Source organism: Sinohyriopsis cumingii, chromosome 16 (assembly GCF_028554795.1).
Source record: "Sinohyriopsis cumingii isolate HCF-2022 chromosome 16, ASM2855479v2, whole genome shotgun sequence".
Taxonomy (NCBI): domain Eukaryota; kingdom Metazoa; phylum Mollusca; class Bivalvia; order Unionida; family Unionidae; genus Sinohyriopsis; species Sinohyriopsis cumingii.
The window spans coordinates 61,893,581-61,911,184 of NC_142976.1; the positions used below are offsets into that span (position 1 = coordinate 61,893,581).

The 17,604-nt window shown below is 35.0% G+C and overlaps 1 protein-coding gene across 3 annotated transcripts in view; it reads right to left on the reverse strand.

Moving 5' to 3' along the window:
• Window positions 1–17,604, reverse strand: part of LOC149780550 (solute carrier family 12 member 4-like) — a 241,300-nt gene that overhangs the window by 100,636 nt on the left and 123,060 nt on the right. For all 3 annotated transcript variants that reach the window (XM_089937582.1, XM_089937580.1, XM_089937583.1), the window contains 2 exons: window positions 13,193–13,378; window positions 6,854–7,083 (listed from right to left, as the gene is read on the reverse strand). In XM_089937582.1, coding sequence (XP_089793708.1) covers window positions 6,854–7,083; window positions 13,193–13,378 — 416 coding nt within the window. The remainder of the gene's footprint in view (window positions 1–6,853; window positions 7,084–13,192; window positions 13,379–17,604) is intronic.

Sequence of the window (17,604 nt, forward strand, 5' to 3'; positions counted from 1 at the left end):
AGCTGTCATGGATACCTGGGTACTCAGGTACCCACCTGTTGAAGCAACTGGATACCCATTAAAATATAAAGTATATATCTTTCCAAGTTCAGATCAAAGATATCAGGAGTAAGCAAGACAAAGAATAATGATTGAAGTTTGAGGCTCATGTCATGTGACTACTGGCTACTGTACATTGATCCTTTGTTAGACCTCCATGTAATTTCCTTATTTTCTATTTATAGTAACTGTACATGAAACAGTTCCAAGAAAACAGATGGGTTTCTTGAATGTGAAGCCACTTGTCACAGATTTATTTTATTTTAGTGGACGAGTCTAAATTGAAAAGAAAAATGGTGCCAGATATTAAGAGAAACAGGCTTTATTGATGTGACCCATGTATGCTATATGACTGAAAAATGTTGGAGGAGTGGGATTTTGTTAAACTTAAAAACATGTTGCATCAGAAAAGGACAGAACAATAGCACTTTAAAAATTCTGAAATAAGAATTTGACAGTGATGTAATACAGCATTCATCATATGTGGACTTCACAACCATTCAGTGAAAGTTAGACATGTAGACAAGTGAGTGTCATGCATAATTAATTTAGCAATTTGTGTCTCAATACTCTGGTACTAACTACTATTCCACAACAGTTTAGCTGATTTGTGACAACAATTTAAACTGCAGGTCCAGGTAAATAGCAAAAATAAATGTATGTTTTTCATAGAGTTTTCTGTAATTATGGCATGTAATACCTGTATATCGATTGCTCTTTTCATGCTTTGATTATGCTTTTTTGCCATTTACATAATACTTAGCACCTCTTTTGGGGATTGGCATGGATGAACCTATAACAAAACAGTTGCACCTGGAATCATTAGGATCACTGGGTACCCAGCAGAAATTTCCCAAAATTTTGATACTTTTAGTCTGGAGTCTATTGACCAACAAGTTTGAATGACTATGACTTTTTGTCAAGATATTGCCATGACCTGCGATCTTTAGACCCTGAAATCTGTTTTTTCATTACCCTAAATGCAAGCCTTCCTACAAGTCTGGTCAAGGACCAAAATCTATTCTGCAAAACTAATTATTTGAGCCCAATGACCTTGACCTCAGAATCAATAGGCCTTATCTATGTCTCAAGTGCAAGTCGGTGAAGGTACTGGTCTAAAATTAAAGTTATTATCAAAAATGTTTCTTCTTTAGATATATTGACTTTGACCTGTAACCTTTTCACCCCAAAAGCAATGAGAATATGTCTTACCCTTCATATAAGTTATTCACAAACTTTGGTGAATTTCCATAATCAATAACTTGATAGTAGATAGAATATTTGTTGCAGAAACCAATTTTCTTCTTTCAGTCAGTGAATTTGACCTCTGAACTTATGACCCCAAATTCAGGCTATCAAGAAAATTTGGTCTCAATCTGTGATTGAATGGAACCCATTTTTCTTATTTCAGTATAATGACCTTGACTTTTGACCTTTTCATCCTGAAATCAACAGGATTCTTCTTTATTCCCAAGTGCAAGCCAGCCTTTAAGTTTTGGTTCCTGCAGATAATGAAGAACTAAAGTTAATATGTGGAAACCATTTTCTTCTTTGTCGGTGACCTTGACCTTTGACCCTGAAATCAACAGGATTATTCCTTATCCCATGTGCAAACTATCCATAACTTAAGATGGTGCAGTTGTTGTTGTTGTGGGGTTTAACGCCATTTTTCAGCACACGAAAGGCTATGAATGGCAGCCAGTATTAATGGTGGAGGAAGAACCCAGAAAAACCCCAGGAAGAACCACCAACCCACAAGAAGCTACTGGCAAGCTTTCTCACATACCCACATTAGCCGAATCCTAGACTCGAACCCACGTAGACAGAGGTGAGATGGCAGTGATCCGTAACGGAGAGCGCTTAAGACCACTCAGGGCCCCCTAAGATGGTGTAGAATGAAAGGTCTTGTGCAGAAACTACTTTTCGTCTGACAGTGACTTGAACCATTCACATTTGACCCCAAAACTAGTATGATTCTTCCTAACCCCAAGCCATCCACAAAGTATTGTAACTATAGATGGTACAGAACTCACATTCTTCTATGTAAACCATTTTTTACAGTGACCTGACATTTATATAGTTCTTCATTACCCCATGTGTGAGCCATCAAGAAAAAGTCTGATAACTGTAGATGGCAGATAACTCAAGTTAATGTACAGAAACAAAATTGGTAACAAACCAAATGACAGACAATACAATAATGAAAAAAACTTACCATCAAAATTAGTAAATTAAACTTTGATATAACAGCAAAAAATTGTGTTTAGTGCATACAATATAGAAACCATCATCATGAAATTAACTACAGTTTATACTTGTGTATAAGCTGAATAATTTAGGAACAATAAAAGGCCTAGAAGGGGGGTGGCTTATCCATAGGCCAATGTCTAAATTTGACAGATTTTATGGGGTTTTTCAACTGCTGTAATGGCTGTAACTTTTTTTCCATGTCCTAAGACATACTAAAAAAAAATCAGTGACCCTTCACTTATTAAACTGTTATAAAGTACCATGATTGATTTTATTAACTTTTTGCATGTGCATATTATCTGATTTCTCCAACACGAAATTAAATAAAGGTAAATACAGACTTCATAATTCACAGGCCAGTTGAGTTTACTCGGGAGTCCAGGCTGAACTATAATGTACAGTGCTTACACAGTGCAAAGCATGCATAGCATCACTTAAATCCTTATTTATTCCCAAACATATTAGATGCGGATTTTGCTTTATTGTTTCAGCCAAATTACATTTTTCCAGATAACATTTCAGCTAGTCCTTAATAGCTGTTTCATTTACATTCATTCACGCGCTCAAGAGTTACTCATTTTCAATGATATAAGTGGTCGTACAACTTGGGATAATATTTGTGATAAGGTATGCAGGTTTAATTTTACAAGGTACATAACCAGCATAACTTACTTGTTCAAGAAGAGTGGTAATGAAGGCTGAAGTTCTCATTATAGATCAACTAAGATCAACATCAATCAATTTCAGCTTGATGTTTCGGCATCTCCTTTGTTGATAGTCAGCGAATTTGACTTTTGTTTCCGACATCACTAACAGCTTGTTAATCATTAAAATCCTGAAACTGGCTTGTGTTAAGAGGGAATTTTGACCGGTAACTATACCGATACATTGATGTGTAATTGCCTATTATTCCATAATATTAGCACAATTACTGTAGTTTTGTAAAATGGGGTGCAAGGCATACCTGTCAACTTTTCAAAAGCCAAGCAGGGAGACTCAATAAAGAAAAAATAGAAAGATTGGGACCTAAAATCGGGAGGTTTTTCATGGCATTTTTAAAGCCTTGTTTTCACCAAATATTGATTGATCTTCCTGGTCCAATATGCGTGAAAAAGACTTGCCATTTCTCCCTGTGACACACCCTATTTTCCTCCAGGAGGTGACCTATTTTCATATTAAGCTGTGGCTTGAAACTGCACAACAGCTAAAGATTAGTCTTAAATAAACAAGCAAGAAAGCCAGTGCAACCAATTAAAAGTTAATCCTTATTGATGCAACTATTTTGTGAAAACGACTTTGAACGTCATAATTCAAAGAAACCAGGTTCTACACTACTGTGCGTTATGCAAGCGCCAGCAATTGACTGGCATATAAAGGATTCCCAATTTTGTTGAACAAAAGGTACCTAATAATTAACGTTGGTATATACGGTATAAAAATGTCAGGTGTTCACTCATCTAAGTTTCTTTGGTGGGAATGGTGCTATAGCATATGGAGTTACAGCATTGATAGTGATCATTCTTGGGATTGAAATTAATTGTTGATGGTTTTATTGTTGTTTATTTTATATTTTTCTAGTGGTAAAAGAAAATCATTAATTTACGTCAAAAATATTTAAACTTAACATTCTATTTAGTGAAGAAGCAAATTCTTTCTAGTAAAGTAATTATTTCGTCACAAACAATAATTCACAGGTGATACAACAGAACAAGTACAACTTTCTCTTGATAGGAGTAATGAAAATCGAAGACATAATGTAATAATCAGGAGTTCTATGCAAAAATCGGAAGATATTATGAAATCGGGAGGTAGGCGTGGAGCGACCCCAAAAATCCCTCTCCGTGTGAAAGTTGACAGGTATGGTGTAAGGTTGCCTACATCAAAGCAAACTTCAGCTCAGCTTCTACGATTAGCATAATTTTCGAATCATTATTTCTGAAACTTCATTACTGAATTTTGGAGATATCATTAAAGTTTAGCGCACTGGTGCCCATGATTCGACTCCAAGGGATGTACTTCATTCAGCGGAATGTACTTCGTTCAGCGCGTGATGAAACCTACAATGTACATGTGCTGGCGCCATTATGTAAATATGTTCAGTAGCCTAATTGCGAGCGTTGAATCAAACCGTATTGTTGTTCACTGTGTTATCATACTGGGATTACATTTTAATGAGTTGGGATTTTACAATTTCAAGGCAAAGTAAAAACATAATTACTGGTGCATTGATATAAAATGTCCAATGCAATAATGCATAAACAAACAATAATCAAGTCAAAAGGGAGAGGTAGTGTTATAGCAACTTGTGATTACTAAATTCTTGTCATCGTCTGATCAAATTATACACAGATCTAAATTAGGCAGAAACAATAACAGAAAATTAAATAAATTACTTTTCAAACAAGTTTATACCATTTCTTTTTAATAATCATGCACACCAACCACAAGATAATTATATGTATAATTTTTGTTAATATAAGCTTGCCTAAATAAATGCATTTAGAACTTACCTCATGCATCTTGTGATGTCTCGGAGTTGAGGGTCGCCTTACACGCGGATCATGCACTTTTTAATGTTTATACCTGTTCAGTTTAGTGGGTCAGCTTATATCAGAATGGGTTTATAAGCGTGTATATACATTAATTTTAACACAACAATGTATATTTATAAGATTTTCTTAAAAATAGTTTCTTACGAAAAACCATTTTATACAAGAACACAATGATAAATGAAAATGTTGGTAAATGCGTACTGCTGGGAAAATTTTAAGGAACTGATACCAACTAAAGCAGTCTCATCAAGTCAAATTTGTGTTTGAATTTTACCTTTTAATTGAGTTTTAAAGCAATAATCATAAATTAGATTTTATAATGTGTTAAAAGTGCCATTAAAACCAACAAAAATAAAATGAATTCTTAACAGTAGAAAAGGAAAGCAGATGCCTTCATTACGACATCAATTAGGGCAGATGCTCATACAGATTCTGAAAGTAAATCAGTGATTTTATGTGCACTGCTGACAAGCAAAGTTTTTTAATTAGGCATCTTTAAATCTGCAGCATTGATATTTATTTGACATATTGCCTGGAAATCCATCCCCTTATAAAAAAAAAATATGGCGTGAAAACCAAGTATATGTTTGCCAAGGTTTCCAGCATTTCCAATTACTACATTAAGATAAATCAACCAATCTTATATTAGGCAATCCAATACCAAAGCCAATATAAACAAAATTTAGTTCATTTCTATTTGCTCATAATACAAGTGGTTCCGTACTCTGATGCATGAATTTGTGAGTACTGCATGTTGGCTTGAATTATATTAAAAATCTATCATCAATTTATTATCTTAATTGACTTCTCAGGATGTAATATCCATTATTATTAAAATGTAATATACAAATATTTGTGTAGGTCAATGGAGTTTATATTGCCCATGTATCAATGAACATTGCTAACTCTGCATCCCACCTCCACTAACTTTAAGCATTAACCAAACTTTTAGTCTCCCTTGCTCTCTTGCACCTTCTCCTATGCTGTGGTTAATGTTTATGGATCCCACTGCGTGCAAATTATTGATAAGTGTACATAGTTACCCATGACTCATAATTAGGAGGGCCCTGGGTTGCAGAGTGGTCTAAAACATTCACCTTTACAGATCACTGCCATCTCACTGTGTCCATGTTTGAGTCTCAGGCTCAACCAATGTCAGTATGTGAGAAAGTTTGCAAGTAGCTTCCCATGGAATAGTTGTTCTAATTGGGATTCTTCCTCCACTAGATACACTGGCTGCCAAGTATAGCCTATCATGAGCGGTTAAACCCAAAACATCAACTTATGATAAGGTAATGCTGGGACAATATATGAAGTACCAGTATCTGATATAAGCATTACATTTTTTTTAAAGAGTTTGTATTATTTAAAGGGTTTTTATTATTTGAAAAACTGTACGTATTTCATGTTGCAAGATGTATAACATGGTATAACAACAAGGACTTAATCTACCATATATATTCGCTTACAAATGGAGTCCAACTGCCAACTGCACAGACCCAGATCTGCTGTCACATAATTCACTGGCAGATTTGGGTCTATGCCGTTTTGTTAGAAGTAATCAGCAGAACACTGACCGTGATCTGCTGGCACACTATGCAACAGCAGATCAGGGTCTATTTTTTTTTGCTGTTAGACTCGACATATAAGTGAGCATATATGGTACGTGCAAAGCCATGTGAAATTTCTAATGCTTGGAGTAGGCATCCATTTTCGTGGTTTGTGAAAAAAAGAAATTTTTGTCAGTAATTAATTTTGAGGACTGGGGAAAGGGTTTTACTGTTTCTATAGGAGGATTACTGTTCTATTGTTTCCATAGAATGATTCATGTTTGGTCATTATGTTCATGGTTTGTAGCAAGCATAAAATCCAAGCAAACTGTTATCCCATGAAAATTGGTACCTCAAGAAAAATCAATTCACAATATGGCACAGCATGATGTGCTCTTTAAAACATACTGGAACTCAACAACAATACATGAGGAAGTAATACTATAAAAAAATAACACTTACATAACGCTCCTGTCTGGATTAGCAGCAAATATTCCGATATAGATGCAGAGAATGGACAGGAGGACACAGGCAAGTGAAAGTGCAGCAAACTTGCTGACGAAAGCAACACCGATGAAAACAATGACAGCCAATAATATAAGCATTATAGTTCCATACACACGATAATTATTATTCAAATTTGATGCATCAGAAACATCTCCAAAGATAGAGATCTGGGGAGCTATGTAGATCTGAAAAGAAATATGAAATGAAGAACAAAATTAGGTCTAGAATGAATATTGTTACCAGTTAAAGCCATTTATAGTTAAGGAACAGGAATACATACCTTCTTAGGAAACTGAATCGTGACTTCTCAGCTTTCAACCTTATCACAAGGTTTCATCTAGTCCAGACATCATTCCTCTGATGAAGGCTATGTGATAAGTCATGATTTAGTTTGCAACAGAACATTTTCTATTCCTGTTCATTAAAAATTAGATGTACATGTCAAATTAAGAAACATTTTCTATACAAACAGATTACAAGATGTACTAACATTTAATATGCATCCACCTGCAACTTGTATAGATCCTAACACTGATTCTAGGTTAACACTACCAGAGATGACTGTGTGTCACACTACACAGACCAATATCTGCAATCCTAACACTGATTCTAGGTTAACACTACCAGAGATGACTGTGTGTCACACTACACAGACCAATATCTGCAATCCTAACACTGAATCTAGGTTAACACTACCAGAGATGACTGTGTGTCACACTACACAGACCAATATCTGCAATCCTAACACTGATTCTAGGTTAACACTACCAGAGATGGCTGTGTGTCACACTACACAGACCAATATCTGCAATCCTAACACTGATTCTACGTTAACACTACCAGAGATGACTGTGTGTCACACTACACAGACCACTATCTGCATTCCTAACACTGATTCTAGATTAACACTACCAGAGATGGCTGTGTGTCACACTACACAGACCAATATATGTAATCCTAACACTGATTCTAGGTTAATACTATCAGAGATGGCTGTGTGTCACACTACAAAGACCACTATCTGCATTCCTAACACTGATTCTAGATTAACACTACCAGAGATGGCTGTGTCACACTACACAGACCAATATCTGTAATCCTAACACTGGTTCTAGGTTAATACTATCAGAGATGGCTGTGTGTCACACTACAAAGACCACTATCTGCAATCCTAACACTGATTCTAGATTAACACTACCAGAGATGGCTGTGTCACACTACACAGACCAATATCTGTAATCCCAACAATGGTTCTAGTTAATACTATCAGAGATGACTGTGTGTCACACTACACAGACCAATATCTGCAATCCTAACACTGATTGTAGGTTAACACTACCAGGGATGGCTGTGTCACACTACACAGACCAATATCTGTAATCCCAACAATGGTTCTAGTTAATACTATCAGAGATGACTGTGTGTCACACTACACAGACCAATATCTGTAATCCCAACAATGGTTCTAGTTAATACTATCAGAGATGACTGTGTGTCACACTACACAGACCAATATCTGTAATCCTAACACTGATTCTAGGTTAATACTACCAGAGATGGATGTGTGTCACACTACACAGACCAATATCTGCAATCCTAACACCGATTCTATGTTAACACTACCAGAGATGGCTGTGTGTCACACTACACAGACCAATATCTGTAATCCTAACACTGATTCTAGGTTAATACTACCAGAGATGGATGTGTGTCACACTACACAGACCAATATCTGCAATCCTAACACCGATTCTACGTTAACACTACCAGAGATGGCTGTGTGTCACACTACACAGACCAATATCTGTAATCCTAACACTGATTCTAGGTTAATACTACCAGAGATGGCTGTGTGTCACACTACACAGACCAATATCTGCAATCCTAACACCGATTCTACGTTAACACTACCAGAGATGGCTGTGTGTCACACTACACAGACCAATATCTGTAATCCTAACACTGATTCTAGGTTAATACTACCAGAGATGACTGTGTGTTACACTACACAGACCAATATCTGCAATCCTAACACCGATTCTACGTTAAAACTACCAGAGATGGCTGTGTGTCACACTACACAGACCAATATCTGTAATCCTAATACTGATTCTAGGTTAATACTACCAGAGATGGCTGTGTGTCACACTACACAGACCAATATCTGCAATCCTAACACTGATTCTAGGTTAACACTACCAGAGATGGCTGTGTGTCACACTACACAGACCAATATCTGCAATCCAACATCTGATCCAGGTTTGTGCTATCAGAGGTGGGTGGGTGTTAAACATTGCTAAATGTGGTACCTGCAACATTTCGCACCCAAAAATCTTGCTCTTCTCAAAGCTCCAAATAATCAACATATATACACATCTTATACAAGTAAACTGACTTTTAATAAAAGAGCCAATGGCAGTATGGTCTGATCGCAAACCATGAATACTGTAAATTCATTTATATTTATGTGGTACCAATCTTGAAAGATTTGCTGATTCCATACACCTTTAGATTGATATGTCTAATACCTACTTAAGGGACTCTATAGTGCCCGAGAAAATGACCTGAATCCCTACCCATACCTAGATAAATTGAGCTCCAGCCAAAGGCAAGTACAAATCACTTGACTATGAAATATACTTCACAGTGACCTATTTGTACTGATGGCTATGTTATTCATCATGATGCATTACATACCAGTTGATGTGACTCCATAATGTTTGAGAAAGCAAGGTAAACAAAGTCACTAGACAATGTCTGTGTGTGTGATTTGGATTTTTAATGTAGCTTTAACAATTTTTAAGTCAAATCACTATGATGTCTGCAGTGTGGCAGTTTATAGTGAATATCTAGTACTGAGGCATTATGCTGTAGACATGTAGCATCATGTCCCACCCAGTTACATTATCCTGACACCAGGCTGACCAGTCCTAACACTAACCTCTTAACGCTGAGCACCTAGCAAGGCAGATGTTAATACCATTTTTATAAGTCTTTAGTATGACTCAGCCTGGGTTTGAACCCGTGACCTCTCGCATCTGAGGCAGATGCTTTAATCACTAGGCCACCAGACCAGGAATTATATGTCAATGTGACCCAATTTTTGCTGAATGGCGCAGTACTCTGCATTAAACATCCAACCACCAACTCAAGTGTATCAGAAGATGACCTAAAACAAACTCTAGCCTTAAAAAAACTGACCACAATCCATGAAAGTACAAGTTACTTAACCATGAAATACAGGTCACAGTGACCAAATTTTCGTGCCAGGTGAATAATTATAATGAAAATAAAATCTGATTCAAAGTCACTGGCAACTAAATACTTTATAAGCAAGAGAGTCAGCTTTTGTATGGCAGAATATAAAATACTGTTTTTAAAAGAAAGACCAGCACAATCTCCACTGGTCTGAATTTTGATCTTGAGCACATACGAAAGAATTTTCTCACTAACAAGTCATAGAGCATATTATTTCAACATTTTAAAAGTTTACTCACAGATGATCATGCATAGAATACAGTAAAACCTGTCATGAGCAACCTCTGCTATGAGCGACCACCTGTCATTTCCGACCACAATCGTAATGCACGGATCGATTTTACTATATAAACGCTCTGTTATGAACGACCACCTGCTGAACGCGACCAGCGACCGCGATTTCTTGGCAAAATATGCATTTTGACACTGCTATGAACGACCGCATCGCCAAAAAATCAAAACAGATTGACACCACTGACCTTAACTTAATCCTTTGTAAACACTAGAGCTCGGGATAAATGTAGTATGTAAACAAAGTGCACATTAAATAACACTATAGTTGAACAACCATATATCGGGATAAACACCTCTAACCATCATTTAATCCTTTGTAACAAAGACTGCATAAATAGCAAAGATTGCTCTAATAAAGTATTTAAAAATAATTTGTCTTGCTACAGTACCAGTTTTGTGAAATTTACAACTCCAGCGTACGGTGTCATTTGTAAACTGCAGTAAACCAGACTAAAGTACATGTCACTAACCGCCATTGTAGTGCCGAAGTCATGTGAATAGCCAGTAAGAGTAACATCAAAGGGAGTAATGATGGATATACGCAGTCAATTTAGAGGTTTGTATTTTTTCTTTATCTGTATGAAAACTCACAAAACGCCAGTAGTCCTTATGTCCAAGTGAGAAATTGTTTGAAAGGGCTTCAGTGTTGGTTTGAGTACGTCGTTTGCTTTCCAGTTAATCCATAATGCCTGGTGGGTGAATGAGCTCATTGTCTTTAATACTAGTAAGTGAGAATCATTTCCGGATTTTTTTAAAATTATTTTTTATTTCTTTTGTTAGTGTTTCACCAGGCCACAATCTGTTTACGTGGGTGCAGATGGTCGGAACATTTGCTTATCGAGCTATAACGCTGTTGATTTAAACTTCGTCTGAGAATAAATGTACAGTATTGTTTCCTGATGAGTTAATTATGTCTTTTGGTTTCATTCATTGGTACATAATATATATTTATTCCACAATTCCCCAAAACCTGATCAAAACCGATAGTCTTTATAACGTCAACACTAATAACAATGGCAGAATCTCCGCTGAAAAAAAGAAAAATTTTAACACTGGAAGAAAGGATTAATGTCATTGAAAGAAATGAAAAAGGCGAGACCACTCGCAAAATAGCAGTCAGCTTAAGCGTCGGTAAAACGCAAGTTCAAAATGTAATCAAAGACAAGAAGTCCATTAGAAACGAATGGCAGAAAGGTGCACAAGCACAGAGGAAATATGCCACGGCACGACGGACAGTTTACGGAGATCTGAACGAGCGAGTATGGGAGTGGTTTTGTGTCGCAAGGAGTAAAAACATACCAGTAAGTGGGAAGTTGATTCATGAAAGGGCAATAATTGAGATACATGTTCAGACCAAATAGCTGAGTAAAACATGTCAACAAAGAAGTATAATGGATTTCTTTAAAAAAAACAAGTGAATAAGTGTATAAAATAAGATATATACATCATATCTAACTGTTAATTTTTTGTATATATTAATGTGATGTTGAAATATAAATTTTATTCTCGTTTGATAGATGTATATCTTTATTATATAAAGATATTTTGAGAGGAATGCATGCATTATTTAACAAGATTCATGAATAAAGGATATGATACATGTACAGTGAGTATGGGTATTATTTATTTTTCAACAACGCTAACTATTGACCCTGAAAACCAGTCCATTTTCACACACCTCTTATGAGAGACCACCTGTCTTGAGAGACCGCTTTTGGTTGGCAGAAGGGGCAGTCTCTCATAACAGGTTTTACTGTATAAGCCTGTTTTACCACAACAGTAATTTTTCAAGATATTAATATTACATTATACAGGAATGCAATCAGTTGCTCAAATACAACTGATTTCCATGCTTTTCTTTGTACATTATAATAAACTGAATAAGCCAATTTGACTTGACTGATAGCTAAGTGCAAGCCTTCCACAAACTTTGGCAAGGCAAACAGTCTAGAGCAAAAGTTATTTTACAAAAACAAGTTCACCTTTCAATGAGTGACTTGGACCTTTGATCTTTTGACCCCAAAATCAATGGGCTTATATTTATTTATAGTAAGTAATCCACAAACCTTGTAAAGGTGCATGGTCAAGAACCAAATTTTTTGTGTAGAAACCACTGTTTCATTATTTTAGCCACAATGACCTAGACTTTTGGAAAACAAAATCAATCAACATTTTCATTAACCCATGTGCAAGCCCTTTACAAGGTTTCGTCCAAGTCTTTGATGTAAAAATAAAGTTATTGCACAGAAACAATTTTTCTTCACTCTGTCAGTGACCTTGACATCTGACCTTTTGACCCCAAACTCGTTTTCTTATGTCACAAACACACCATACATTATGTTTGGTCCAAGTCTGTCATGCAGAACTGTTACAGTGACTTTGACCTTTGTCCTTCTGACCCCATATCAATGCTTCTTCCTTGCATCACATGCAAGCCATACACAAAATCTGGCAGAGGATGATGACGTAAAATTAAAGTCACTGTGCAGAAAGACAGACGTGTAAAAATAAAAAACAGGCTCATACATGTCATTAGTCTCCTTTTTGAATTTTATTTTATCAATAATCACTTTGGTATGTTGTTACTGAGTAAGGCATTTGTGACAGGTCATTGTGACAGGTCATTGAAAAGTGAACTTTACTTATCCAGTATGCTTAATATGATGTTTTAATGAGATCAATTTCCATAAAATTAATGAAATTTGACTGCCATGATGTGAACATGTTTCACAGTCCACTTACAAGTAGGATTTCAATTGCTCCAAGGATGTACATGGCTGATGCGACTGTTGTACCAAGGTAGAATAAAATTCCTACAGCTCCTCCAAATTCTGGTCCCAAAGCCCGAGAGATCATAAAATATGAGCCACCTGCTGGTACAACACCATTAGTTGCAATGGCACTAAGAGAGATGGATGTCAAGAATGTCTGAAAAAATTTGAATATATATATATATATATATATATATATATATATATATATATATATATATATATATATATATATATATATATATATATATATATATATAAACACACATACATACACAAACACACACCAGAGATCCTATTATTATGACTACTGCCATTTTTATTTCTCCAAAAATTACATGGTGGCCATATATACAAAATTTAATATAAAAACATGCGATTTAACAATTCAAAAGAGATATAACAAGTTGTGACAAAAGAGAAAATGTTGAAATAATAATTATTAAATATACCAGAAAGTGTATAATTTTTGGTTCTCAATTTACTGCTGCTTTAGTACTGGTATTATTATTCCAAAATTAACTTTGGTTTCCTCTCACACCGATTAGGTGAAATAAAAAAAGTACCTGTGGTTCCGAACAACCCTATTTTTAACTGCTGACCCTACATTTTTTGTAAGAAAAAAACAAACACAAATTTCGAAAAAAAAAATGAAGAAAATACTTCTTGAGTAAAATTTAACAAAAGGATTTAACTACAACTGAAGTTAAATTCAAGATGCAAATTATGTTGTTTTTTTTCTACTTTATGCTTCATTTAAATTGATCTGGAAAAAACAAGTTTGTAAACCTGTCCTAAAATTTGTTCAAGGTAACAGGAACCATATTTTTTTTATTTGGCCTTATTTATAAAAAAATCTTTTTTATCTTTCAGAAAATTGTATTATAGAATTTTCACCCACCAAAAGCATTTTATTCCACTCTACTGTTTTGAAAATTAATTATTAATTGACAATATGCTGGTTTACTACCTTGAAAATACATAATGCCTAATCAACAGATATTTCCAGTAATGTCAGGTACTTAAGTTTTATTTCATTAGGTCCCCAATTAAGTCTTGAAGGAATGTAATAAAAGTTAGTTGTTGTTTTTTGTAACTTTTTTCGTAATCTGACCCTAGGCTTTGCATATTTTATGATAAAGATAGCATGTGCTTACAAACCAAGAGACAAACCATATTCTGTACATACCCTGCGAAACTCATTCAACATTAGGCCTTTTGATAAGTCATGGAGATAAACTTTCTCACCTTTTTTGTCTTGTGATTTGTGGTTATAGAGTGTTTCAACAATTAGGAAAACATAATAACCATACAAGCTTAGTACGCAAAATCCACCAGTTATACTGGCCACCATATATAGCCTATCTTGTGCTGATAAATGGCATTAAACCCAATCAACAATAACCACAAAGGCAAGGATGGTATAAATATTCTTTCTTCCACTTTCCCTGGCAAAAAGCTCTAATTAGAAAGCAAATACAAATGCTGAAGATTTAAACGTGACAACTTTGCAAAGTTACTAACCAATAATTAATTAATGTGCATTATGCCACTATTATACCAATATACAACTTCTTTATAGTTGAGGGAGCTAGAGTTGGAATAGCATCAGAGTTGTAATCCAAGAGTTATGCTTTCAATACCCACCCAAACCAGCCCTGGTTGGAAGCCTCTGCGTGTCCTTGGGAAAGGCACATGGCTCTGATTCTGCTGTCATGATAGCCAATAAAGTGTTAAATCTGCCATTAAAACCAATAAAAACAAAACAAAACCTTTGCAGTAGACGTGGTATGCAGATGCTTTAATTAAAACAATTAGGGCTTTTACACATCCAGATTCTGAAAGTAAATCAGTGACTTTATGTGCACTGCTGACAAGCAAAGTTTTTTAATTAGGCATGTTTAAATCAGCAGCATTTATATTTATTGGCCTTATGCCTGGAAATCCATCCCCTTATAAAACAATGTGCAGTGAAAATCAGGTATATTTCTGCCAAGGTTTCCAGTCATTCTAATTACTCCACTTAAGATAAACCAACTGATACCATATTAGGTCATCCAATACCATATTAGGTCATCCAATACCATATTAGGCCATCCAATACCATATCAGGCCATCCAATACCATATTAGGCCATCCAATACAACATTAGGTCATCCAATACCATATTAAGCCATCCAATACAATATTAGGCCATCCAATACCATATTAGGTTATCCAATACCACAGTAGGCCATCCAATACCATATTAGGTCATCCAATATCATAGTAGGTCATCCAATACCATATTAAGCCATCCAATACAATATTAGGCCATCCAATGCCATATTAGGTCATCCAATACCACAGTAGGCCATCCAATACCATATTAGGTCATCCAATATCATAGTAGGTCATCCAAAACCATATTAAGCCATCCAATACAATATTAGGCCATCCAAAACCATATTAGGTCATCCGATACCACAGTAGGCCATCCAATACCATATTAGGACATCCAATACCATATTAGGTTATCCAATACCATAGTAGGCCATCCAATACAATATTAAGTCATCCAATACAATATTAGGTCATCAACTACCACAGTAGGTCATCCAATACCATATTAGGCCATCGAATACAATATTAAGCCATCCAATACAATATTAGGCCATCCAATACCATATTAGGCCATCCAATACCAAATCCATTATTAACCAAATTACTTAAATATTTATAATTGATCCTTTTAACATGTATGACAAAATACAATAAATAAATATTTGTGAACTGAAAATAAAATACAGAATTCTCAATGAACTGTATTTTCCTAAGATAGACATGTAACCACACTCTTGTGAGATCTCCTATTATAACAATGGTAGTTCATCCCAATTTAATTCTTTTTCTTTATCAGTGATATCATTATGAATTATTAAATATTCTGAAAATTAAAATTTTCTTTGAAGACAAATAATGCATGTGCTCAATATGAAACAGATCATCATCTCAAAATTTCTTCCTCTAAAAATTTCTGCAAAACAATTAAAATGTCAACAATGATGCTAAGTGAAATGCGTTGTACACCTACTTCTTGTCTACTTCAACATAAGCCATCAACTTGCTGACAAATTAACAACCAATGCCATCCCTAGCATACAGAAACTATCCTCTTTCACAGCCAGACAAATGTGCATGTGAAGATAAAGGCATTTAATTAATTTTTCTTCTTTTAATTTTCCAGTGGCTTTACAAAATCATCTGCAGTAGTCTTATTTTTCAATAAGCTCCGAATAAAATCCAATCAGCTTGACAGATTATTTTTCTCTTAAGTCAATGCATTTATACAGTATGGCTGCCAGCATTAAAATTCCAGCAGAATGAATCTTACTCTAGCTAACCACCTTTTCTAGCCACATGAAATATTATCTCAATTTTGAACTTGTAAATGGAAACTTTCCTTCAATTCAATATAATATGACAAAATATTAATGGTTGTTACTGATTATTTATTTTGCAATTGTCTAAAATCACTCTGATACACATATCTGTTGTGGAATTTTAACACTAACATATCGCAATTAATACAGAACCTCTCTATTTGACTTGGGTAAAGTGCTAATGACATTTATATTGCCTTCTCATCTTGATGTCATGAAAGAAGCTATTTAGCTTGGCAACTCGTGGATTTGAAAAGAAAGCTTCCCAATTCTTGATTAAAAATATTTAAGTCTAGAAAAACAAATAGAAGAAATGAAAAAATGAAATACAAGATACCAGAGATGTATAAAGTGTGACAGCATGTGTCAGTGTGTGTGTGTGTGTGTGTGTGTGTGTGTGTGTTATTACAAAGCTTACAGATATAGATGTTGCATTTTTATAACAGAACCTGGTGTCCTCAATGTGTATGGGAACTTGAGGATTAAAAGCAGGTATCTTTTACATCAACAACAACAAAAGCAGCTTGCTTTGCACTTTATTTTAAGCTAAAGACTAACAGTTGTACAGGGCCTTGCATTAAAAAAAATGACAAAATTCACAACTCTTGTCTAAAATAAAAGTTATTTTCAAAGACCATAATTCTATTTAAAAAGAAGTTGACAGATGAGACAAAATTCTAAAACTGTACATCTCTACATCCATGAAATAATACTGCATCAGAATGTTGAATGGTTAATGAGCTATGCTGGTTTCAATGTAATAGGGGTTTAAAAATGAGAGATAAGAGACTTTTTTTTGTCAAGCCTAACCCTCTTATTTAGCAAGAAAGTAAAAGTCCTGAAGATTTTGAGCTTAATTTAACAAACTGTAATATTCATTTTAATAGATTGATGCACAAATGAATGGACATATAAATGGATGCCAAAGTGATCACTCTGCTGAGCTCTGACCAATACGGAT